We start from the raw sequence: 26,072 nt of genomic DNA, 5'->3' as shown, positions 1-26,072 counted from the left end.
ATTTAGTTTGCTACCATAAAATCCCTCAATTTTAAAATTTGTTATACTTTAATCCCTCATATTATGAACCCCTCATATCTTCAATCAACCTTATATGTGCATGACCATGTCATAGTGTAAAATAAAAAGAAATTAAAAAAGGTCACATATGACATTCACGTCACCCTCTCTCCTGACTCTATTTCTCTCATCTCTCTACTCCCTATCTCATCCTCTTCGTACTCTCTCTTATCATTCTCCCTCTCTATCCTCTATTTTGATGAAAATAAAAAATAAATCACTATCTACTCTCTCTTTTAAAACTGAAAAGAAAAATCTTGAAAACAATTTTTTAGGATTTCCTTTCTAATTGATTATTTATTTGTTTGTTAGTCCTACAACATGTTTTCCTGCTGCTTTTTGAATTTGTTGTGGACAGTACCAATTCAAAAAGTTAAGGGACTAAAGTGTAATAAATCCTAAACTTGAGGGATTTTAGTGTAACAAATTCTAAAGTTGAGAAATTTTATAATAACAAACTGAAGATGGAGGATAAAAGTGTAACAACTTCAAAAGTTGAGGGATAAAAGTGCAATAAATTCTCAAATTAAGGGATTTTACAATAATAAATTAAATATAGAAGATGAAAATGTAACAATTTTAAAAGTTGAGGAACGGCAGGTAAAAATTAGCCTAAATTATGACATTTGAAATATAACTATTTTAATTACTATATATTCATTGTATATGTCTATTTTTTTATTTTGTAATTTTAATATCATTAATTAATTAATATTAATATCTATAAATCTATCCATATAAATAAACAAAAAAAAAACTCTTATATATGCGCAAAAGTCTCCATTTAAATAGTTTTTTATTTTTATTTTTTAAGAGAATTTTGAGTTTTTAATAAATTTTAAAAATTTTTAATCAATCAAAACTTTTATTATGAATATAAACTCTTTGATACTAAGAATGTATTCCATTCATTACATATATTTTGATTATGAACCTATCTCTTTAATTTTTTTTTTTTGGCATCATAAATACAATTCCACTAAGACTAATACACCCTTTATAAATTAGTATATATAGAAGAAATAATCCAATTGTCCTACTTTCACCTTCTATCTAGAATTTTCTTTTACATTTTTAGACAAAAAGAAAATTCTAAGTGGCGCATGGTTGGATTTTTCAGAAGCTTCATCATGAAGTTGAGCTTGATATCTACAAGGTTCTTCATTGTAGCCTTTGTAGAGTTTTGTGACCCAAGAACGTCGATTCTTATATTTTTACCATTATTTTTTAAATTTAATCATTTTTTTAACATATAATTAATTATATTTTCCCCTTCAGCAAGTACATTTAATTTTAGCAATGTATATTTATTAAAATATAAAATATAATCATTTTCTTATTAAAATATTTATCAATATATTTTGATTTGAATTTTCATTTAAAAAAAAAAAAAACTTTTTGAGACCTTGGAACGTGAACTCTGTAGTCCCAATCTGCCGATGGTTCCTCATTCGCAGCAGAGTAGATTGTATCAAATTGTCTAGTGATCTGATCACTGTATTCGATTATATCAAATTGCTAGTTTTGTCGTTTGTGTATATATATATTAACCATCCATTAATTTCTCTCTTTGATTTCTGTAGTTCCCATGAATGCCAAAAAGAATGAAGATAAGTATCCCAGGAACTTCAAAGATGTTTGAAACTGACTCCAGCTAAAAAGAGGAAGATAAACAACAACGAAATATCATACAGATGATGTCGTAAGAAATAAATCAGCTTTACCAGCAAAGCCTACACTTTGTGATCTTATTTGAAAATTGACATTAAAGATAAGATCTTACTCTAATTTATTGCTGCCCTGTTATAATCAGGATGAACCACCAATGCAAATCTCAACACCATTCCCACCTATTCTGGCAATCAAACATTGGAATCCACATGACTCCAGTTCAGCAATTACTTTGTCAACAACTGTTCCTGATAACACTGATTTATGCTAAGGAAAATATAAAAGAAGAAGGATAACTAAAAGCATTGGCACCAAAAAGATCTTCTTGATAAATTCTATTTACTGTCCTAGGAACCCACTCAGCTGAGATGGAAAACCTATATTTACATCAATCCTAGCATATTCAACCAATAGATCAATTCCACCACATGACCAGAATAGATGACATTCATGAAACCATCTAATGAGGCAGCATGTGACTTCTATGTAAAAGACACATATCAACAAGAAGAGCAGGGCAAATGAAATACCCATTAAGAAAATGATTTAATGCATCCAAATGACATGGCCAAGGCAATAATCATAGAACAAAGAAAGAAAAGTACTAGGAAATTATCTATAAGAGAAAACCTAAGGATGCATGATGAAAAAAGATTAGAAAGAAAAAAAAAATAGCCATAAAGGATACAGGTTGGTAGCAGAGTCAGTACGCAACCCCCACCCCCTGCTCCAGTCAACTTGGAAGCTAACTTGTATTTCAATGTTGTCCGAAGAACAGTTTCTATAGAAGCATGGCTGACCCCCATGCATTGAAGCAAGCCTTGATTCATTTCCATTAACTCTTCTAGCTTCTCTTCCTTCTCAGTTATGGACACATCATCTGGAGCAGGTGAAAGGATGATGTTAGCCAGATCGTTACTGATAGAATCAACAGCATTAAAAACAAAACTCATGGCATTCGGGTGCCGTAAAGTTCTCTCTGAAACGCCAGCAACCAGTGCTTTTGTGTTCCTCCCAACTTTTGTGTTAGTAACAAGCATTTTGAGCGGCATTTTGGACGTGATGCGTGTCAGATTACCAGACCTGAACTTGATCATGTTGCCTGTTAGGAAGACCAAAAGAAATACTACACAAATCAGGAAGCAAAATATTCCAATTAAAGGAACTTGAATTTTTCTGATCCTGTTCATAGTATTTCAGCACGATGCACATTATAGTTTGTTTCAATCAATGCTTGACTGCAAAACCTAGCTGTTATGAATTATGATGCAGAGATAAAGAAGGTAGAGTATGTACACATGAAAAATCTGTCGGTATACCTCACCAATTTATACGTACCATATGTGCTGACAGTGTTGTCTATTCCAGATGGCTTTCCATGAATTATCTTTTCACCTTCAAAAGCCCAGTTGTTTAATAATTCAAGGTCAGGCTCCCCAAACATTGACCACCCTTGGTGCTGTGCGTCCACATTTACAGAGTCTGAGAGAGCAAGTAGAGCAGCTGAGAGGGCAACACAAAATGAAGCAGATGATCCTAGGCCTGAACCCAGTGGAAGGTCAGAAGTGACAACTACAGTGGCAGACTTAAATCTGACACAAAGGAACTGAATTAGGAAAATCAAGTAGGAAAGAAAAATAGCCAACAATATAATGCAATACAACATGCATACCCTCGAATAGATGTATATAACCATAAAAAGGCTGATACTCCCGAAGCAAGTGCAATTTTTGCCTCTGGGATATTTTGTTCGTCAACCAAAGCTGAAATTGACTTAACTGATTCTATTGAGCAAGAGGTGGGTGTTGAAGAGGAAGGAGCACCCAAATTAGATAAGGCTTCTTTGATTCTCCCAATTGGCCATGAAAATTCTAGTGCCACATCCTTGAGCTGAAGTTTCAGTGAATCATCATTCTCTATGGGAAAAGAATGATCCATCAAAAAATCCAATCATGCGCAATGATCCGTTCATCAAAAAATTTAAGACAAAAAAGGGAGAGACTACTGTAGAATTATGATGAAAACAAGTGAAAACCAACAATGTTAGATATGATGAATCCCAATATTCAATTTACTTTTATAGGTAGACAAGAAAAGATATGGAATTGCGCATATTAATAAAAATTTTTCATAAACATGAGAAATCAGAATGTACCATATCATTTTTTGATCATGAGCCACTAATTTCTTTAAACAGTAAAGATAGTTTGGAAAATGTTTTACTACACTTAGCAGTCACTCCACAACTAGTTTGGGATTAAGGCTTAGTTGTTGTTGTTGTTATTTGTTATTGTAAGCTAAGCAGTCACTGCAATACTGGCAAGAGCTTAAGTTGCATAAGTGACGAGCAGTTTTTAAATTGACCTAGAGGTCTTGCAGATTGGACGAGTGTTCGGTGATGAGAAGAGATGACTAGAGTCATTTGGATTATTATGATAATGCCATTCAAGCATGTCTCTCACATTGAAAAATCACCTCTGATTTCTGTTCATTTTATTAACATCTATTTAAAATAAATTATATAAATATACGAAACAAAACATTATTACCTGTTGGAATTCATGTATTTAAAAGAGATTTATGATGTCTGCTTTATTTTGGCAATTCTAACTGGCTAGCTATGTTGATGAACAAGCAGGATGTGAAAGCTAATGCACTGATTTGCATGTGCAAGTGTGATATCGAACTGCTAGATTTGATTACTTTGGCAGAATGCCAAACCCATCAGCTCAACACTTTAATTGAATTTGCAAATGAACACACTGAATCATTATCTTTTACGAGATCTTGCAATTGTCATTCACAGTTAATGCTCCATGTATAAAGCACCCTTGCATCTAAGAAACAAAATCCAGTCAAAAGAAGGGTTTTTTTTTTTTTTTCTCAAGTGAAAATGCATGTCATCACAATAGTTCTGGAATAATAAGAGACAGTGGGAGCACGAGGAAAAAAGAAGCCTTTCCTAGAATTCATGAAAAACCTGCAACTTGACCAATTCATAGATAAAATCAGGCTACTGTGGTGTTAGAGAACTATCCCCTCCAACCAACTCTCACCAATTAAAAATTGTCAATGGTCTCTTTAGATCATTAATTTCGGATAACCCAACACCCACCAACATGAAAATCTTCCTTTTGCATAGTTATAGTCCACTGACAAATGAACCGAACAGATACCAGTACAACAAGCAATTAATGTTGCAAACAAGGGAAGAGAACAGGAATTATCAGAAAATCTCAAAAGGTTTTCCGTTGATCATATTTAAACCAAAACTCAAGAACTCAATCTGAAAATACCCACGACTACAAATTTAGCTCCAAAAATTAAATAAGAAGTCCAATTCAATAATCCTGCAGAAAATGGAAAACAACTTCACTTGATTTCAAAGGTTTCTATGCAGCGAATAACTCAAAAGGGTATCATTGAATCAGCATTTCAAATTACTAAAACAATCTCTAAAAGGAAAAAGAAAAGAGAAAAAAAAAAAAAAGGACGTGGCCTTTGCATGTCTAAAACACGTTGAAAGCAAAAGAAGCAAAGTACAATACACATATTCACATAATCTCAAAAGGGTATCTTTCGATCAACTTTCCAAGTAACCCCAATACATATTCAGCTCGCCAGAACCAAAAAGTCAACAACAATAAACCAAGAAAAGAAAAATGAAAAGCCATTAAAGAGCGTAAAAGCATAAATTTACCAGCGATGGGAAAAGAAATAGTGGCATAGGTGTAGAGATCAATAGACGCAGCGACTGCAGTGGATCCGTGCACCACTGCGTGTTCACCGGAGAGAATGATTTTCCCAGGAGCCCTTGCTTTCACTTCCATTGTTTTCCGTACCTCTCAAATCCCAATTACCTGTTTAGAGAAATCTTCAATCGTTGAAGTCAGGTAGCTCAGCGCGCTCTGAGAGTTATGGATCCATTAATAGAGAAACTCATGATTGGGCACTTTTGGCGGAGAAAACCGAACCAAAACAACATATATTCTCTTTTCCATTGTGTCTTTCACAGTTCGAGCGAGTGGAGATAACCACGCGCACACTCTCCTTGGTGGCGCGTAGCTGGTCAAAGGGTGTGATTTGGTTTATGGCCTTGTGTAGGGATCGCGTGCTGTAGGGAACACTTTCCTTACTGTAGGTATTTTTTTTTTCATGATTTATCTTTTTCATGAGTTAAATATTTTTTTAGATATAAAAATGATTTTTTTACTCAATTTCATGACTTAAATTTAAATTATGGACCATATATTCTTTTTCTCATTATAAATTCTTTCAACCAAATGCATTTTATTGTTGAGTGAATTTATTTATTTTTTTAAATAAGGAAAATGAGAACTCAAACTTACATATTTTATACAAATTGAAATAAATTTATTATTAAACAAAACTCCCATGTAGGTATAATTTTAAACATTTTCATTAATATTAAAAAAAATTAAAGCATCAATGTTTAATGAATTTTAAATTCTTTTTATAATTAATTTTCACTGTGACTTAAACTCAAGATTATAAACTAAATCTAATTAATAATTTGAAAAGATTATTAAATATATTCTTTTCATGCATTTTTATTTTTTAAATTTGAATTTATGTAATGATTAATAAATTAATTAAATAATCTCATTTTTATAAAAATATATTAATAATTTATTAAAGTACCATTTATCTTATTTATTGTATTTAATATAAATAAAGAAAAAAATTAAAAAAATAATAAATATTTTTTATTTTTTATACAATAAGTGATTTTAAATAAAAAAAATTAAATTTAATAAATAAAAATATAAAAATATTTAATAAAAATGTATTTTTTTCATATTTATAATTTTTAAAATGTGAAATAAATTTCACGGGAGAGATCAATGTTGGTTGTGATCGGAGGTGCTTCGCAGGTGTTGGAGGGCAGTGGGTCTAATGGAATCGCATCAGCATTAGCTTAAATTTTGATGAGCTCAAATCTACCCATAAATAAAACTAGAGTATAGAACTAGAGAAAGGCAACGGATAAAATATTTATAAAAATTATTTTATTTAAATTTAAATTTGATTAATATTATTATAATTTGAATTATTTTTAAATTTGATTAAAATTTATTTTTAATTATTCGAATTCATCACAAATTCGATTATTATTACCTAAAAATAATTTGAATTTATTTTATTTTATATATTTTAATTAGTATTCTGCATTAAAAATTATTTTGATTAATAATTTATATTTTAATATTATAATAATTTTATAAAATATTTAAATTTAATTTTATATAAAATAAAATATATAAAATTTATAAATATTATTATAAAAAATATTATTTTATATTTAATTAAGTATTTATATAAACGAGTTTAGATAACAGATACCTAACATGTAAAATTTGAGATCCTAACCCGTCACATGTATTATTTTTCAAACTCGAACCCGGTCCCAAACTCGATTATATAATAACTAAACCCGTTCTATTAGGATTCGATCAAATTAGGTACTCATAAAAATTCGACCCGTTACCATATCTACCTGGAACCTTTAAACACATTTCTTTATACTTTATTTTGTTGCACTGAATTAGCCACCCTAATTATCTTTAATTACCAACCAAAATCGTTGACAAAAGCAAGTTTTGGTGCCCACTCTCTACATTCCACCAGTGAACCTCTTATTGCCTTGAGCCTATATCAACTATTTACGTGACTTATGTATTTAATAAGAAGAGCGACCTATTCATGAATGCATTGGATAATCCAGCTATTCCTACTGTCACAAGATGAATAGAAAGAGAGAGAGTGGTTCTGCATTGTTTAGTCATTAATGCAATAAGAGACAGTGTGGCATGTGGAATTACATATCAAATTTTTAAATTTTAACAGAACTGTTAAGTGGCATGGAAGATTTAACTGAAATTGAATCTCTAATGCTTTCTTGAGGCAAGATGTGGACCACCGGATTCAGCAAGCTATCCTTCAGAAATTGTAATCTGTTTTTGGAAGATGTAAAAAAAAGTTTCAACATCCTGGATGATGAGTTGATGTCAAAAGAACGAATCACCAAGTTAAAGCGCTCTAAAAATTGTTACACTCTCATACAATTATTATATCTATTTGATTGGTAGAACAAAAAATTGACAAACTGCCCCAATATCATCAAATAAAGTAACAGAAATTAGTAGCTTCTTGGTGCATTGTTATGAATAAAATTTGCTAGTTGTCATTATCTAATATAATTGCATTTCAGATAAGAACATACCATCTTCTCGTGAAGCATAAAATAAAAATGTCACGTTTTCTTCCACAATCTACAACATTCTGCAGGTATTGTAATGGACTTTCAAACAAAGCAACATAAAAGATGCTAATACAATGCTTTGACAGAACCTGGATCCCTATTTCTAGATAGTGCATCCTTTTATTTGTCTCTGAAGCTGAATTTTACACTTCTGCAATGCATTTAGTTGCACCTTCATGTTCTCGACCTCTTTCTTCATCATAGTTAATTCTTTCTGAGGTGTCATACATCCCTTATCTAAACCCTTGCTTATTCTGATAATAGTTTGAGTCTTTGTTCTTCTGTAGTTGGATCTATTATTTGTCGATGATTTTGTCATATTTACTTGTTCAAGAAGGGCAAGTCGCATTGAGATATACAAGGGCAATCTTTCATTCTTCATCGCATGCTGGCGAGCTTCTTCTGATAGTTTATGATAGTCCATGGCTTTGCACACACTAGTTCTTTCTTCTTCTGTTAGTTTAGGATGTGCCTGCATAATTGGTCAAGTACCAATACAGAGTTCCAGGTAGCTCTAGTTAGTGAGATGCAATTGGAAACAAAATATATGGACTGGATTTACATTTTCTGAAGTTTTAATATAGCAGAACAGAAAACTTTTAGCCGTCATCAGTATATCAGCACATTTGAGCTATGAAGTATCAAAGCAAAATAATTCTTCTCATGCATTAGTCCAGAACTCAATGTTCTACGTACCTTAGTATCAGCTTTAACATAATAAAATGTTAAGAGATGGCAACTTTCTACATACCTTGAGATACATGTCTATGGCTCTATAGAGGTTGTCGTCACAATATCGGGCATCTTTTGGTAATGCTTCTGCAAGCAATTGAAAATGTTTAATTGGAAGCTTCTCATCCTTAGCAATCATCGTAAGATACTCATCCACCAACCTTCCAACAACATATATTCTTGGTGCTGGATTATTTAACACAGAAGAAACATATGATTCAACCACCCTTGTAATGATTCTCACGTCATAAACAGTATCAGTATTGCCATAATTCCTCACTAAGAGATCTGAAGCAGAACACTGCTCCAACATAAGAGCTATCCTTTGTTCTAGCTTGTTTAACAGTTCAAACTCAATTCTCATCATAATTCCCAACTTGAGAAGGTGAAGCAAAAAATTGCAGGAAACTGAGTTTTTTTCCGCTGGAAGTACTTTAATCAAACTTTCTGCGGTAACTTTCAATAACTGGTGTGTTGGCTGATTGTGTTGTCCAAAAGGAATTTGAGAAATCCATTTTTCTGTCCAGTGAGCTATGCATGATCCAACAAGCTCTGATCTTACCCCTTTTCTTTTAGTAGATTCAATGACTTCAAGAAAATGATCTATTCGAAGAAATGAAACATCTTCAAACCACCAATTCTCAGCTATGCAACTATGTTGTGAGTTTTTTGCGTTATTTGATTGAGCGTTATAACCCAATGAATCATCATCACCAGCAGTAAATGTTTTTGGGTCCATGGAAGCCTTCCAAGCAATAGCTTCAGAGCATCGTTTCAAGACTTGTAACTTCTTGGCCCATGAAGCAATTGTCTCGCAACTTTTGAAAATCTGAAATATTTCTTTCCAGGATGTCAGGAGTATAAAACTTAGGAAAGTTTCTGCCTTAGAAATAAGATTTCCTTGTTCAAGATCATCACTCATTTCTAAGAAATATGCAGCACAGTATGCTGGAGCGATGTTGGCTGCTGTCAGATCAACTTTCCATCCATAGCAGAATTTCACCACCAACTCAAAGATTTCAGCTCCACCGGGAAAATTGTCTATTTGGATCGTAGACACTGTATTTTTGTCTCTAATGCAAATTCTTTGGAATACTAATCTATTCAAATATCCACTTCTTGATACCATAGGAAGCTGACTACCCATAAATGATATATGAAGTTAGAATCTGATCATGGATTTATCCTCAAAAGAGAATGAAAAAAAGAAAGATATTTGAACATTTTTATTTGAATAAGTTGGAAAAAAATAGTTCAGGAAAGAACCAATATAACTCCATGCATATTTTCAAGGCTCAAAAGAGAGAAGTGGGAAAAATGACCTGAATTATTTTCTGATTCCAAGTTGTTTTTACCTCGATCTCTGCTACAGTCTTATAATCACTAAAACCTATAGAATTCTCTCTAATCTTCAGTAGTCATCAACTCTAATGATATGTCCATAATCTTGTTGAAAGGCTATGAGAGAGTGTGATATGGTCTAATGTCAACACAAAACTTCAAGCAACTCTAGAAAAGACTTAAATTTGAAGTTACCTATGTAATAGTAATGCTGCAAATAGATATCAATTTCCAAATTCCAATAGGGTTATGTAGATTAAGAGAAAACATATTCAGTGCACCTTATGTAACTGAAAAATGGAATCCCCAACTTGTATGATCAAATCATTTGCAACTTTTGCTCGAACAATCCTGCGGAAGCAAAATCAATCACAATTGCAGAAAGAAACACTGTAAAGATCATGGGATAATTTACAATTTCACACAAATACATACAAGTATATGCATGCATGAACAGAGACAGAGAGGTTACCAATTCTGGTTTCTTCTTTCTAGAGATTCAGCAACCATACTCACTTTGGGAGGAAAAATAATACACTTACTATGCTTAACACCATTGGCATTTCCTTTATGAAGACTTCCCTTTCCCATAGGAGCCTTGTCATGTATAGGGGAAAGAAACCCATACTTCATTCTTTTTATTTACTTTCTCCACCACAGTGCACAAAAAGAGTTGGTTTTGGATAGAGAAATACAAGTTAAGGCAGCAGAAGAAATACTTGATAGAAAGTAGTTATGCCATTAAGAGGGTTTGTTGCCTTTTGCTGTCTCTGGTCACTGTAAGCTTAGATGTGTGGGGGGCAGATTGGAGCCAACACTATGACCATAATTGTTATGCATTCTCGTCCACTAAGTTTGGGACTCTATGCCTAATTTCTCTATCAGTGTTGCTATCTAAAATTACACCATAAATGATCTCCCATCTATTCCACCTAAGCAGATTATTGAACACTTCCACCATAGTCATCTACCACTCATCCTAGACAACACTATATAGTTTAGAACTTTGAAGTACTCAGCCAATGAGATTTCAAAAGCTTACTTTTGGAAAAACCCATTTTCAAGTTATCAACTTTTTGAGATAAATTTGTTCTTCGATTGTGTGCCAATAAGTCCATGAACTTTTCAACTTAAGAGACTGAGAATTTCGAGTAGTTACCATATGAAAAATTTTAAAATATAACATTTGTACAGGGCCGCATGCGGTAAGAGGACTACCACAATGTATCAGGTGCATCACAAATTTTCTCTTATTTAAAAAGAAAAATTATTATTAAGGATACTTTTTATCCTCAAACATTCATAAGGAACTAGTAATGCAGATTTTTAAATTTCTAATTTTTGTATGGTTAAAATAAATTATTAATTTCTTTAACAAAATCTTTCATAAACTCAATTGCATACAATTGAAAATTAAAAATAATGATACAATAAATGAAACTTGAAAAAGTTTAATTATTCAAGGGTTGGAAAATAGGTTCGGCTTAACTTATTTAAATATTTTTCTTTTTAATTTATATAATATTATTCAGAACCCTAAAAAAACCAATTTTTACACTGCAATTTGTAAATTTTCAAAAAACGAGCTCCTATTTGTATGGTAACGGTCACCAGTTCTTCTTCTTCTTCTTCTTCTGCTCTTTTACATCTTGGATAGCACATTCTTTACCATGCTAAAGACTTTTCATTTCAAATCCCTAACCCTTGTCTCTAAACAATCTCTTCTCTTAAACCCGATTGGGGGAACTATTATCGCTTACACTCAATGCACCGTTTTCTCATCACAATGTCCTTTTTTTCAATTTTCACCCTTACTTTTGCATCAAACCCAAATCCGAAAACCAATTGTTTGTGCAAGAAAGAAAAGAAGGAGATCAGGGTCTCAAAAATTAATGAAAATTGTGCCCAAATTAGTGTCCTTTGTGGCATCAAATCCCAAGATCTTACCAGGACCTTTAGAATTGGTTGTTGCGGAACTTGGCGGTGGAGGTGGAGGAGGTTTAGGGTTTTGGAAGGTTTTCGGGGATGGAAGTTCTGATGGGTGGAGGAGAAAAGGGAAGACAAGTTTAGGACTTTTTGGAGTTTTGACAGTTTGTGGATTGGGGTTATTGTTTGGAAGAGAGCTAAAGAGTGATTTATTGTGTGGGGTTTTTGCATTGGGTTTTCTTGTGACTCTTTTGATTAGAGGATACAGGAGACGAATTAAAGATTGGGTTTTGGGGCTCTGCTTTGTTGGCGTTTTGTTAGGTTTGAGGTTGAGGAGAGAGGATACCCAACGCTGGGTTCAGAGGCTTAGGGTTTGCCCAACGGTCTCAGGAGGACTTCTGAAGGGAAAGAGAAGAAATCGCGGACGAGTCATGTAAGAAAAAGGTGAAAAGCAAAGATTTTTTTTTACAGTTTTGTATTCATTATTTATTTTTATCGGAGTATTCATTATTTATTATGATGTTCTATATTATAGATTTGATTTGAGTTTGTTTAATTCATTTGATAATAAATTTAAGAAGAATAATAGATAAAACTGAAGTGATAATAACATCACTAAAGCTTCAGGACATGTGTGGTGCACCTTGAAAATAGAATGGAAATGAAAGCATATGCCTAGATCATAGGAATATGAACATATTCTAGTTTTATTTTTAATGCAACCAAATAAAATTAATAATAATCTCAAAATATGAACATAGAAAAGAACAAACTTTTACAGATGGAAGGCAGAATTTCACACATCTTGAAGGGCATTGAAGGGGAAAAATGGCAAACGCCACAAAATGAAAGTCATTGAACATTACTTTTGTAACAGAACCTTGTACGGCAAGTGCATGGGCAAAGCTGCGCAATGCATTTGTCTAAGTGAATACAAGGTCATCTCTACCATGAATCTCTGGCCGTAATCCCATTGTCTCTCTTTTTCTTCAAGCTAGCTTTCCTTATTCTGAGTTTTCCCTATTGTCTTCATGCCACGCTTGGATGATGTTTTCTTTTTGCGCATTGGATTGGCCCTAGCTATTAACTTATAGGATACAGAGTAATAGAACCATCGTCCTTATTGCATAATCTCCCATCACCTCTTCACAATTCCCTCAAGCATTCCAATTCCATCATTCCCAAAATGACCTCGGAACTGTCAGTGAATAACTGGACCAGGTAGCTGAATGTGATGGAGAAACGCCCTGGTGGGGGCAGATTTTGTGTTTGCATCATAAAGATTTGGGAGTTCTTGCACATTCGTTTTTCACCAGTGGTTGTCACTCCCATAATTTTTATTGTTCCATCAGGTTTGTCTCAATTGAATTCCTCTGCTTTCACAAAATCAAAGATCAGATTAGCCAGAGTAAGATTGATAACAGAGAAGGGCAGATGAAACTCAATGTTCATACTGAATAACTTGACTATATCTTTCATAGCTTGAAATGTTCAATAGCAACAGCTAGAGGGAAGCAAATGCACAGAATGGTTTAACAAGCCAAAACCGAGATAACGTCACCAATTATGAGAAATTACTACTAATCTGTCCTAATACCATTTCTCAGCATGCAAGGCAATTGTGGAAAATGCAAAGGATTTAATCTTAAAATGTCAATGAAACTTCCAAGTATTACATTTTAAAATGTCAATGAAATCCTTTGCTACCCCAGGGAGGGAGACACGAATGTCAATGAAACTTACTTTCAGCATCAGCACTCTCCCCAGTGTCCATTAATCCTACAATTGATCCCACCCGTCTTATAGCTGCATTCCCAGTCAGCACAACGGTACTTTTCGCAGAGGTCATTATATTATCCCATTACTTTTGAGTTGTGTTAGGTGAGAGAAAGACCATAGATGGTCCAACTTTTTCAACAGGTTGGGCATCAGCTTCAGTTTGCAATAGTCATAATCACCGACTGGTGCAGGTGAACTAATGTATGGCACACTATTGACAGGTTGCACCACAAGTGGTTGTTATTGGGGATTCTGTAATTCATTATTTCCTTCATGCATGCCAAAAGAACTGAAGTCCCTCAAGAGTTTGCAGACGTAACATTTTAAATTAGCATGAAAATGCAGTAGTGATTAAACACAAACTTTCGACTTTGCATAAATCGGTTGCAGAATTCAACAGCATAAAGTTGTATGTGTATTCCTAGTGCAAATAGATGCACAGCCCACAAAAGGTCCAAACCATTCACAACTGCGAAAATCAAATGCTAAAACATAGGCATAAGTAGATTTAATCCAACAGAGTTCTCACCATGAACTGGAGTTGAAGATATGATTCTGTGATTAGTGACAGAAAATTTTGAGCTATCATTCTGTAGGCAACTAATTTAGAACAGCATCATCAGCAAACTAGCTCTTTCCAAACACACCACAGTTTTCTTATAGTCATCCCTAGCATCTTATATTTTTGTTGAGCACATAAACTGTGACGTGATGAGTGAAAATTCACTTAACAGCTCCACCTTTGCCATCTTCAGAAGACTCATTTCAGATAAAAGACTAGTAGCAACGTTTATAAAAGCAAAACATATTGAATAGTTTTTATATTTCAGTTATTGTGAATGCGGTAAGAAATCTTTGATAACCAATACATAGTCATGGACTCATTTCTCTGGAAAAGATGGAAACGAATTTTGCAGAAAATCTTGAAAAACAGTTTTCAGAAGTTTTTCCAACTTGGCATCCATGTTCATGGAAAAATTCAGCATTTTCAACAATATTCTCCAAAAATGAAAATAGAAACTGCATCCATAGAGAAGATAATATCTCATCTATACCAGCAAACAAACCACACAATTTCGTGGTAATGGCCTACAAACAGATTCACTTTAAAGCATTTACCAACATTACCCACCAAGAAAAATTTAGCATCTGCTGAACTTTTTTTCCCTTTTTTTTCATCTTCTGCCCCTCCCTTTCTCTCTTGTAATTTCAGTTTTGCTTTATATATAGATAAGGAGAGAGCTATTTGCTTCTTCTTCTTAGATTCTGATTAAAAGTGAGAGCTGATTATGCTTTAAAGCTCAAGCATTATCATCAATACCTTCAAACAGAAAATTAAATCCTGAAATCATCTGAACAAGCTATAAAAATAAATAACTTCCAAACGCATCATTTACCATATATGGATATGCATTGTTTTATGACACCTCATCGGAGGAGTCATCGTCGAGTTTCCGGCGAACGGCGGCTGCTGAGTTGAAGTAGCAGCGACCTTGAACTCGGTGCTGTGCGAGCGTATTCCTTTTCTGTTTCGATTCCCTTTGGACTTGGGCTCTCGAAAGAAACAGCTGACTGCGTCTCTCTATGGAGGAATTGCAGAGTGCAAACATCGTCTTGGGTGCATATGATTTGGTGTTTGGCGAATAGCGTACTCCTGGTATGGATAACCAATAGCGATGACTCGTCTGCAAAAACAAGTTAAAAAGTATGCACGTGCTTGCACATGCTTATAAAATGAAGTAAAAATATAAAAATATTGAGGGCACATCGTAAAAAAAGTCTAACTTTTGCTTATTTTTATAATTTTACTCCATATTTTTTTTAACAATTTCACCCCAACTTTTAACATTTGATCTAATTATATCTACTGTTAAAATCGGTTGTTAAACTAAACAGTAATATCATGTTATCATGTCTAATAAGCATTATAATATCCGATTAACTGCTAACTATATTCTTAAATTATTCTAATAATTTTTAAATTAATTATTAATTCTGTCCTTAAATTATTTTACTAATTCTTAAATTGAAAAGAAAATTCAGGATTTCTAATTCAAAATTGATTCTGCTCCTCTGACTTATCCTTTTATGAGCAAGAACAAGCAGAATAAACCAAAGAAACAGAATCAATTTTGGATTAGAGATCATGAGTTTTCTTTTCAATTTAAGAATTATTAAAATAACTTAGGGACAGAGTTAATAATTAATTAGATATTATAATATTTATTAGATATGATGACGTGGTGTTACTATTAAGTTAAATAATTAATTTTGATGGTAGTATAGAATTAAATTGAGTGTTAAAAGTTAGGATAAAATTGTTAAAAAAAAAAAAGGGATGAGGTAGAATTGTAAAAATTGCCAAAAGTTGAGATTTTTTTTGTGATTTTCCCAAATATTAAATACTTTAAGTTTTAAAATAATTAGTAGGATTGATACGTCTCAATTTTCAAAAATCATTAGATCTTTTCATGTGGAGACTGTTTAAGACACTTGAAAAATGTTTCAAAATAATATCTTTTTTAGAAGCATAAAGATATTGAAATTCTTGTAAGACTAAGAGGGATCTTCAATGTGAGGATGATTTATTTTAGACCATATCATTTGTCTCCCTAAGACCCCGTTTTTGTCAGCTAGATCTTTCAGAGGAATCATGATTTTAATTCTAACATGGGAGAGCATGTACACTGAAATTAAGGAGACAAAGTCTTGTGATAAGTAGATTATTCTACTAGGTCGTCATAGGTGAGAGACAATCAATTTTTACAAGCCAGAGCATGAGAGATCGGTTTAGTGATTTTGGAATTTTGATTTTTAAAGGGATTAAAGACTTGGTGCCCTGCAAGGGGAATTCAGTTGTGAAGTTGAAAAAGATCTTAAGGTTCTGATCAAAGGTGTGTCGACAACTGCGAGAGAGTTTTTAAAATGAAATCAAAGAACCTTTGTCCACCAAGGGAGTTTTCCATTGCATTTCGACCGCCTGGTCCTGTAGATCCTCAGCTTAGCAGTTCTCTGGTAACTTTTAAGTATAGATGGGATTCTTGGGGGGATTGTAATGAAACAGAAACATGGTAACAGATAAGTAGCTTCTTTACTTCTTGATAACCTTGCTTCTCAAGCATGCATTTCCCCTGCACGTTAGTGTAAAAGTGCAAGTTGGATTTTGCTTGCATGATTACATTAATCCATGGTTTTACAAAACAGTACTCACCAACCATATATATAAAATCATTGGCACAGTATAAAGATTTTGTAATCTCTAGAAGCTTTCTCCTCTTTCCCCACCCAACAGTAGCTACATAGCAAGCAGTCAACAATCCCCAGGATTCTTATAAGCTACAAATATAACAAACATGAAATAGAGAGACGATAATATAAAGTTAATAAATCTTCTTTATGCTAAACTAAAATCCAAGCATTGAAATCTCCATTTACACAAGAAGAAAGATGAAAGTAAAGATTCAGGGCTAAAAAGAGAAAAACAGCTAAGATCAACCACTCTTTTTAGGATGTTATATACAGAGGGAGTCTTGCTTGTTTTCAGTTCCAATCACGAACACTCCTTTTGCTTACTGAGGGGCCCTCTTTCTTTTCTGTTTGACATTCAGAAGGTGTTTCAATCAATAAATGCGTTACCAAAATTAGAGGAACAAGGATACTGGTATATAAAGAAACAAATATCTGAAAGAACAGAATGCATGAGAAGAGTAAAAGTCTATGCCAAAATGTCGAAATAAAATCCTTTAAATGAACAGAACAACATTCATTTTCAGGAACAAGAAATAAAAATAAAGAACCGCTAACATTCATATGATTAATTTAATGTAAACCCACGTGAACATTCTCTCTGCATAGTGATGAACAAGATTAAAAATTTTAAACAAATTGGCTGATCTGAACAACCACATGCAGAATTAACGGGTAGATTTGATACTGGAATAAAGACCAGTACAAGTAGTTTCATATAACAAAACAGAAACAGGAGCATTATAATGCTTAAACAATATACTAACAATATTAAAGGAAAAACAACCAAGTTCTAACGTTCACTCCTCTATTGGAAATTTTCATTAGAAAAATATTATCACTGTTATGAGCCTTCAGCTACAAAAGAATCTACCTGAAGGATACGTAAATCTGAGAAGAGACAAGTATTGCTGCTATCAATTACATCACAGTAGTTCTCTACAACATGCTCATATGATCTTAAACAGTTTTGGGCTGTCGGACACAAATTTCATGCTGTAGTGATAGGTAAGTTAAATACAGAACTTACACAACCTCAACTTTCATATCTGGTCATTAATGATCTGAGGGAGCTTGCTGTTGTTCTGATCCCTGCTGTGGCCACATCTGTTGCGTCATAAAGGCATGAGACTGCTGGGTATAGATAGCTGGGTCCATCACAGGTTTACCCATTATCATCCCAGGAGTTCCAACTTGAGCTGCATGCTGATGTGGCATATAACCATAAGAGAGTGCATCAGCAGGCCCCCCAACAGGCATTGATCCCCTAGATATTGATGCCAGTACTTCATCTTTCAGATCCTCCCTTGGCACGATGTCAACTAAGAAATCAAAAATATCAGTCCTAGTGATGGCTGCTGCAATGTCATTCTTTTGTAATGTCCTCCTTTTGTTCTCCTCTGTATGATTCCAAGACCGCAAGGTCAGTTCTAAAATAAACATTTCACATGCTCTGGCAAATACAACTGGGGCCTCAGCTGATATCATCCTCACATCCTCATCAGCCTTCATGATCTTCTTGATCCTTGCTAGGGGAAGGCTGTGATTCTTGAAATCAGCAACTTTGTCAACTTCTTGATACTGATTTGCCCAAAAAGACTGAAGCTGCTGCTGTTGATGGTGGATTTGCTGATAGGCAAGTTGATTCTGTGCAAGCTGTGCTTCTGCTGGCTTCCCAGTAGATTGGATGGTCCCAACTGATCCTGGATTTTGGGCAGAAGACATTTGGTTCGGCTGATAAGGGTTTGTGCCATATGGCACCTGGCCTGAAGTACTCACTATCCCTATAGCTGGGGGCTCTCCACGCCCTTGCTGATCCATTCTGATGCAGGTAAACTCGATTATGCAAAATAAGAAATATCAAAAACTGAATTTTGGCATATATATATATACTGCGACTGGATGCTAAAGAAATTCATGAACAAAAATTGTCTGATGTGCTAAGTTGATGCAGCTAAGAGACTGATGGAACTCCAATTTTACACCCTCCATTCCATGCAACAAGCTATAACAGAAAACAATCAACAGGTGTGATTCAAGATTGTCTAATCCACAAAAGGAAAATAATTTATCAGTTTTCTACGTTCAAAACCAATAAATGATAAAAGTGGATGCTTTTAGAATCATGGATAAGGCATAGATGGCTATTTTCTCTTTCCCTAGTAAGAAAATAACGTAACACCAATAAACTGGATTTTCTTTACAGAAAGCAATATACATAGTGCCAGGAAAAGCTAAAAATATCAAGCAACTTGCTTTTACCCATTTGCTTCAAAGAGTTCGATAGGAGAAACTTTGAAAGTACACCATAATGACCTTAGAAGCTAAATAACCAAGGTATATTGGTCGCACATAAAAAAAATAATAATAATAAAAAGAAGAAGAAGAATTAACTCAGGGATCATACCAACTAGTTCAAATTAACAAAACAGAGCATTAGTAGTTCCATCTACGACATCTATTCTATATTTGCCTTCTTATCTCTTTTCAATTAAAAAAAGAAAACAAAAAGAGTAAAGAAAAAGACTTTACCACAAGAATAAAAACATAGAAAATCTATAGATAAAAATATACCTAGGATCACACGAATGAACGATAAAATTAAGAAGATATTGAAAGGGACATGTGTATGTACAGAAACTATGGTGATGGTGTTACCTTTTCTGGTAACAGAGCTTGGCTTGTGCTTTTGCTTGCAAGATCGAGGACCCAGAAGAAAAAGAGAAAAGGTGAAGAGGGAAAGCAGAGATTTGAGAGTGAAACGAGGGTTTTTACGAGATCGAATGCGTTTGAGGCTTTTATACGCGAAACTTATTCCGTACAATGAAATATCCGATTTTTATCAAAATTTTTAGCGCTGTTTATTATAAAATTAATTTTTATTTTTATGTGAAATAAAAAATACATTCATTTATTGATTTTTGTTTTAATTTAAAAATGTTTACATCTTTCATATTTAGAAAATAAATCATTATAAAATATATTTAAAAATTTATTGACAATTTTTATTGTGTATTATAAAATTTAATTTTTATCATTATAAATAAAATTTTTAAATAATTATTTAATTTTTATTATGAAAACATTATAAAATAAATTTAGTTATGTAAAAATTATTTATAAAATAAAAATAATTATTAAATTAATAATAAATTAGTTAATATTACTGAATGATAATGATTAGTTGTTGATATAGTGATTTAAAATAAAAATCGATAAAAATAATTGTTAAATTTAAAAATAGTGACATTATTTAAACACTACCTTAAAAGAGCTAGTGTCTTAACTATCACGACACTAAATACTACTTTAACGGTTAGTATTACTAATTTGTTGATTATTTTGTTTGATGAAAAGAGTATTGTTATCGTTGATTGCTATTGTTAAAAATCAAATGAGGGTGAAGGTGTAACCCAATTGCTCAAAGGCCTAACATGAGGAAGAGAACTGCAAAATCGAAAAATTGAAATTTTGTGGTTTAGTTTAATTTAATTTTCTTTATACTTTAATTCAGTTTGGTTTTCTCATAGTTTTAGGAATGATATTTAATTAATTTAATTCTCATAGTTTTAAGAATGATCTTTAATTAATTTATCTCATACATCACATGCATTATCATTAAGGAAAATATGTAATTTTCATTTTTAATATGAAAGAAAAATTGAATTTGAGAAATTTCATTTAATTATAGAAACTCATGATACAAACTACATTTTCAGATTACAGAATAAAAATTCCATAATCCTGGCAATATGCTCTTGATATCAACGCGTATATAATGCATCACCCCTAACACATACAGCTGTGAAGGTTTCCTATATAGTGGCATAAAGAATTTAGCAATAACCGAGCAAAATTTTGACTTTGAGGATTGAATAAATCATCCTGAAAACTTGGCAATCACTAAGCTAACCACCATGAAAAATACATAAAGGCCAATGAGGCAAAAGCCCCAGAATCTAGGCACCCGAAATCTGGACCAAGTTATAACTAGCAGAGATCCCATCAGGCTCAAGATCAAGAACACAAATGCAATCACAATACCAGTGTGGAGATGAAGTTCATAAGCTTTTGGATAAGTATCAGCTGTTTGCATCACCAATGCTGATCCAAGTCCAACTAGCATATTAAACATTGGCCCAGCAAAGCACCCAGCCATGGCCATTGCTGGCTGGCCTGCTCTGGCAACTGCAACATCAGCCACAAGATCACCCACTGAGTTTCCCCAAGCAAGTACTGTGAGGCCAAGGAGTGAAGGATGCACTTCAAGAAGCATTCCAAGTGCTGCCAAGCAGTTTAACAGTTCTCCAGCAACAGTAGATATCCAAAAAACACTCATTATAAATGCCACAAGCACTATGGGCATTAGCTCAGTCTTTGGGGGTTCCTTTTCCAGTATGAAGTGAAGAAGTGCAAGCGAGGAGCTTGCCAGGAGTACTATGAACCAGAGTGGGAAATGGGCATTTGAAAGGAGGAACACTATGGGATGATCTAAGGGCATGAACGAATTGCAACTATATAGAAGTACTAGAGGGCAAAGAATTATATTGGCAGATATGTAAAACCTGCTCCATTCTGAAGGAGCAGTTTGTGGAATTGTGAGCTTAAGAAGAAATGAGATTGGGCGCTCCCATAAGTTTGAGATCTGTAAAAAATACATGACAATAAAAAAAAAATTAGGAAGGAAGTTGCTCATACTATATTTTCCCACAGAAATCAAAGGAGCTAAACATAAAAAATGTAAGTTCCCAATTCAAGAAATTCAGATTCAGAGATCATCTGTCATTTGGCTTTGTACTAGAGGGTGAAAACAAAGCAAGAAATATATACATCTGAAATCCACACAACAACGAAATATAAACAGTTTACTAATACACAGAGCCTCTGGAAAAACTAGAGGAGCAATATAAAACATTTCCCCCTTTGCAAGCAAAATGAACACCTACACTCTTTCCTTTGAGTTATTGGGTCCAAAGCCCTAATTCAGCCTTCAATGCAACAAAGTAATAATTTTTCCAGTTGTTTGAATGACCCATCTATAGTCAATCCCAAACTTGTTAAAGGTGCACTAGGCCCTAAGGCTAATGCCTCTACAGGGATGAGACAGGAGATGCCAAAGAGGTGTGTGCCTGTTGCAAGGTGCTAGGCCTAGTGCCTCCCTAGCCTCAAACACCATCTAGATTGCTCACCAATAAAGGCCACCGGTATTACAATGGCAACTCTCTGATCTAACTCAACTCAACTCAACTAAGCCTTTATCCCAAAAATTTGGGGTCGGCTATATGGATTCGCTTTCTCCACTTTGAACGATTTTGGGTTAAATCCTCAGAAATGTGTAATGCTTCTAGGTCATGTTGTACTACTCTCCTCCAAGTCAATTTAGGCCTACCCCTTTTTTTCTTTCTATCCTCTAACCTAATGTGCTCTACTTGTCTAACTGGAGCCTCCGTATGTCTAAACTTCACATGACCAAACCACCTCAATCTCCCTTCTCTCAACTTATCTTCAATTGGCACAACTCCTACCTTTTCTCTAATACTCTCATTACGGACTTTATCTAGTCTAGTATGGCCACTCATCCACCTTAACATTCTCATATCTGCAACTCTTATCTTAGATGCATACGACTCTTTCAGTGCCCAACACTCACTACCATATAATATAGCCGGTCGTATGGCTGTACGGTAAAATTTTCCTTTCAATTTATTGAGAATCTTACGATCACATAAAACTCCCGTGGCACGTCTCCACTTCAACAATCCGGCTTTAATCCTATGACTAACATCCTCCTCACATCCCCCATCTACTTGAAGGACTGAGCCTAAATATTTAAAGTGATTAATCTGGGGCAGTATCACTCCATTCAAACTAACTCCTTCCCTATCACCAGTTTGGCCTTCACTGAACCTGCAATGCATGTATTCTATCTTCGTTCTACTTAACTTAAAACCCTTTGACTCTAAAGTACTTCTCCAAAGTTCTAGCTTTCTATTGACTCATTCTCATGTCTCATCTATCAGAACAATATCATCCGCAAACATCATGCACCAAGGAATACTCTCTTGTATATGTTTCGTCAGTTCATCTAAAACTAATGTAAAAAGGTAAGGGCTTATGGCTGATCCTTAGTGTAATCCAATTGAGATCGGAAAATCTCGTGTCCCCTCCCACTGTGCGCACAATAGTAGTTGCTCCTTCATACATATCTTTCAATACTTGTATGTACCTAATAGATATTCTCTTTTGTTCTAACACATTCCATAAGACCTCTCTTGGAACACTATCGTAAGTCTTCTCCAAATCAATAAAAACCATGTGTAGATCTTTCTTCACATATCCATATTTCTCCATCAAGCTTCTAATGAGAAAGATCGCTTCCATAGTAGAACGACCGGCCATGAAACCAAATTGATTGAGAGAGATAGAAGTATCATGACGTAGTCGATACTCCACAACTCTCTCCCACAACTTCATAGTATGGCTCATGAGTTTAATTCCCCTATAGTTTGAGCAACTCTGTATGTCTTCACAGTATGGCTTATGAGTTTAATTCCCCTATAGTTTGAGCAACTCTGTATGTCTCCCTTATTTTTAAAAATAGGTACTAAAATACTCTTCCTCCATTCATCAGGCATTTTCTTTGAGTTTAGAATCTTATTAAATAATTTAGTTAACCATTCCACTCCCATATCTCCCAAATACTTCCACACTTCAATTGGGCAACTCTCTGATCTACCAGAAGCAAATGTCAACACTCTGAAAAGTTGCCAGAAATTCTATTGCCTCAATTTTCTCTTTTTCCACCTTATTCTGGTTCCTCTCTCTGTCCTTTCCACTTACTTTTTTTGGTTTTCCTATAATATATATATACAGCAGTGCTGATTACAAAAATATTCGCTGCCAACACCCTATAATAGACTTCAAAGAACATAACAGATTCTCTGTAAAAAGAAAAAAAGAGGGAGGGGGAAACCCAGGATGCAAGTGCATACAACATATTTACAACCCAATGTGAAAGGCATAATTTTAAATATGGGCCCATAAACAAAAGTCAAGTCAGCTCTATTTTGACTCTGACCTCTCCAAATGGGTGCCTCCACCTTGCGCCTTCAATAACTATGGTAACTTCTATATCACCTTCACTGAATTATCTTAAGATGAAATAGAGGAATACCAACACTTTTGGCAGTACCAAATACCAATTCAAGTGAAGCAACAGGACACATTTGAATGTACCCTTAAAAAACATAGAGATTTCTTAATATAAGCTGTTTAATTCACAATGACTTATTTTAACTAAAATTGCAAAAGCCAAGTGGCGCCAATCAGTGGTGCTGCATTCTAAAATCTGAAGAAACAAACAGAGGTTGCTCATAGGTGAAGAAGATTACAACTTGATCCTCTACGTAAAGTGACTGCAAAGTTAAACATCTTTGAAATGTAATTCCTACTTTGCCTTTCAATCTGGGAAGAAATATAGAAATATCGAGAATTCTTTATGCAAATTTTGTAGTTTCTTAGTTGAATACTAAAACATAAGAATGCCCTATCTTAACCTATCACAAGTTCTGCCGGCATTGAGTGTTGTATGATCCCATTTTTGAGAAGAGAAAATTCATAATAGCCTAGTTCACAGGAGGAAAAAAAAAAAGCGCTTCACAAACAGAAAATAAATTGACATCTCATAGCTAAACACAACTTAACATTCAAAAGAACACAGACATCACAATCATCTATATATTTCCATTTAAGTAATGTCGTCAAAATAACCTAAAAATTGCATTACTTTCCAAGAAAATAATCATTACCTTTCCATAAGCCCTTTCAAAGAGCCCAGAACCCTGCTTCTCATCCTCCAAATTGCTCACCACCACTGCCCCGCCTTTGCCACAATCCATTTCTCCTCCATCCCTTTTATGAACAAGGCCAATTCCCAAATCCATCCAAAATACAACCCCAACAAAGAACATATAAAATCCAACAAATCCAACAGCCTGCCAAAAAGTTCTCCCCACTCAAATACACATAAAATAGAAACAAAGCCCCCAACAAATAAAACCCAACATCCCTCACAAAAGACCCAGGATCCACATTAAATGGTGCTGCATATATCGCTACGAATCCAACCACAAACGCAGAAACAAAAGTACCAGCAGATAGTATAGCCCCAAATCCAGTTCTGTACTGCCCAGACCGAACTGCTGCCAGAGATGCAAAAACGTCAGGTGCCCCATTGCCTAGCGCCAAAAGGGTTACTCCGCCCATGCTTGGTGAGAGGTTTAAGTGATTGGTGAGCTTGGCGGTGACAACAGAGAAATGGGATTGGGCTGTTTTGATGAGGATATAAAAATAGAGAAGAATGAACAAAGAAAGGGAAGGAATCGAGAGGAAAAGGTTCCCCTTGAAGAGGCAAAAGTGGAGAGAAAGGTAGTCGATGAGGCCATTTGTAGGGGGACGAGAGGAACAAGAGAGAGGGAGGGTCTGGTTCTGGGTTTGTGTAAGGAGAGATCTATGAGGGATTTCAGAAAATGTGGAGGAGTGAAGTTGTGATTTGGAGAAAAATGAAGTGGAGAGGAGGGTCAAGGAGAGTGCTGCAATGGAGTTGAGGAGGGAAGCAGGAACAGGGATAGAGAAAGAGAAGGCCATGCCATTTCACAGAAGATTTGGCTCCCTTTCTGTTATGCGAGTGAGTGTGAGTTGGTATCTGTTTTGACTAAAAGTGATGAGCTTGCACTTGGCACCTGAAAACTGTTACACTGTTAGACCTTTCACAAGTATACGCGCTATTTTTGTTCGTCCCGACTGGACCATTTTAATTTCCCAAAACCACGACCCACGAGTGAAAAAGCAACCTTTTATGGGTTGATTAGGATGGAGGGTGGACGCTGGAAGCTGCCCATTTCATTGAGACATTTCATTAAGCAAGTTACTCACTGGGCCGCATTCCCTATATGCACGGATAGCTCAGGTCCTCTGGAATTCCAAGAAAGAGATCCTTATTCAAGTCCTTCGGAGATTTTTGCTGGCATGTCCA

General features: G+C 34.4%; 5 protein-coding genes and 1 long non-coding RNA gene across 8 annotated transcripts; 1 reads left to right on the top strand and 5 right to left on the bottom strand.

The window, feature by feature from the left end:
• Positions 1 to 1,695: 1,695 nt before the first annotated feature.
• LOC110667490 (mevalonate kinase) lies at positions 1,696 to 5,799 on the bottom strand. Its single transcript, XM_021828356.2, has 5 exons — positions 5,432 to 5,799; positions 3,404 to 3,647; positions 3,070 to 3,323; positions 2,420 to 2,833; positions 1,696 to 1,988 (listed from the first exon to the last, which is right to left on the bottom strand). Exons 1-5 carry the CDS (start codon positions 5,559 to 5,561, stop codon positions 1,870 to 1,872), a joined length of 1,161 nt encoding a protein of 386 aa, XP_021684048.2. The 5' UTR covers positions 5,562 to 5,799; the 3' UTR covers positions 1,696 to 1,869.
• A 2,140-nt stretch (positions 5,800 to 7,939) lies between these two features.
• Positions 7,940 to 10,789, bottom strand: LOC110667489 (root phototropism protein 3). Its single transcript, XM_021828355.2, has 4 exons — positions 10,560 to 10,789; positions 10,369 to 10,438; positions 8,766 to 9,881; positions 7,940 to 8,486 (listed from the first exon to the last, which is right to left on the bottom strand). The coding sequence occupies exons 1-4, from the start codon at positions 10,718 to 10,720 to the stop codon at positions 8,118 to 8,120; spliced, it is 1,716 nt and encodes a 571-aa protein (XP_021684047.2). The 5' UTR covers positions 10,721 to 10,789; the 3' UTR covers positions 7,940 to 8,117.
• An 825-nt stretch (positions 10,790 to 11,614) lies between these two features.
• LOC110667488 (uncharacterized) lies at positions 11,615 to 12,530 on the top strand. The gene has a single exon (XM_021828354.2). It carries the CDS (start codon positions 11,758 to 11,760, stop codon positions 12,448 to 12,450), a length of 693 nt encoding a protein of 230 aa, XP_021684046.2. The 5' UTR covers positions 11,615 to 11,757; the 3' UTR covers positions 12,451 to 12,530.
• A 172-nt stretch (positions 12,531 to 12,702) lies between these two features.
• Positions 12,703 to 15,620, bottom strand: LOC131179887 (uncharacterized). The gene is made up of 2 exons (XR_009148808.1): positions 15,190 to 15,620; positions 12,703 to 13,386 (listed from the first exon to the last, which is right to left on the bottom strand). It is a non-coding gene; the product is annotated as an uncharacterized LOC131179887 (long non-coding RNA).
• Positions 15,621 to 17,167: 1,547 nt separating this feature from the next.
• Positions 17,168 to 19,855, bottom strand: LOC110667487 (nuclear transcription factor Y subunit C-9). 3 transcript variants are annotated; one of them, XM_021828352.2, is made up of 3 exons: positions 19,697 to 19,855; positions 18,069 to 18,874; positions 17,168 to 17,385 (listed from the first exon to the last, which is right to left on the bottom strand). In XM_021828352.2, the coding sequence occupies exon 2, from the start codon at positions 18,857 to 18,859 to the stop codon at positions 18,095 to 18,097; it is 765 nt and encodes a 254-aa protein (XP_021684044.1). In that variant the 5' UTR covers positions 18,860 to 18,874; positions 19,697 to 19,855; the 3' UTR covers positions 17,168 to 17,385; positions 18,069 to 18,094. The 3 variants fall into 3 exon arrangements, with proteins under 3 accessions (XP_021684044.1, XP_021684045.1, XP_021684043.1); XM_021828353.2 differs by having other exon boundaries at positions 18,074 to 18,874; XM_021828351.2 differs by lacking the exon at positions 17,168 to 17,385 and having other exon boundaries at positions 17,830 to 18,860; positions 19,697 to 19,853.
• An 849-nt stretch (positions 19,856 to 20,704) lies between these two features.
• Positions 20,705 to 25,964, bottom strand: LOC110667486 (cation/calcium exchanger 5). Its single transcript, XM_021828348.2, is given in 3 exon segments — positions 20,705 to 21,683; positions 24,847 to 25,039; positions 25,041 to 25,964. Coding segments are annotated over 3 exon segments (1,602 nt in total). The 5' UTR covers positions 25,685 to 25,964; the 3' UTR covers positions 20,705 to 20,918.
• Between the last annotated feature and the right edge of the window lie 108 nt (positions 25,965 to 26,072).

Source organism: Hevea brasiliensis, chromosome 5, assembly GCF_030052815.1.
Source record: "Hevea brasiliensis isolate MT/VB/25A 57/8 chromosome 5, ASM3005281v1, whole genome shotgun sequence".
NCBI lineage: Eukaryota > Viridiplantae > Streptophyta > Magnoliopsida > Malpighiales > Euphorbiaceae > Hevea > Hevea brasiliensis.
The sequence above is the reverse complement of the archived record's forward strand: the minus strand, read 5'-3'. Positions and strand labels throughout refer to the sequence as shown.

Coding starts and splice junctions, on each gene's coding strand:
- LOC110667488 (XM_021828354.2), top strand. CDS start 11,758: ATGCTAAAGACTTTTCATTTCAAATCCCTAACCCTTGTCTCTAAACAA.
- LOC110667489 (XM_021828355.2), bottom strand. CDS start 10,720: ATGAAGTATGGGTTTCTTTCCCCTATACATGACAAGGCTCCTATGGGA. Junction 10,439..10,559: donor GAAAGAAGAAACCAGAATTG/GTAACCTCTCTG, acceptor TTGCTTCCGCAG/GATTGTTCGAGCAAAAGTTG. Junction 9,882..10,368: donor CCATTTTTCAGTTACATAAG/GTGCACTGAATA, acceptor ATGGGTAGTCAG/CTTCCTATGGTATCAAGAAG.
- LOC110667487 (XM_021828352.2), bottom strand. CDS start 18,859: ATGGATCAGCAAGGGCGTGGAGAGCCCCCAGCTATAGGGATAGTGAGT.
- LOC110667490 (XM_021828356.2), bottom strand. CDS start 5,561: ATGGAAGTGAAAGCAAGGGCTCCTGGGAAAATCATTCTCTCCGGTGAA. Junction 3,324..3,403: donor TTATATACATCTATTCGAGG/GTATGCATGTTG, acceptor CCTTTGTGTCAG/ATTTAAGTCTGCCACTGTAG. Junction 2,834..3,069: donor CAACACTGTCAGCACATATG/GTACGTATAAAT, acceptor TCTTCCTAACAG/GCAACATGATCAAGTTCAGG.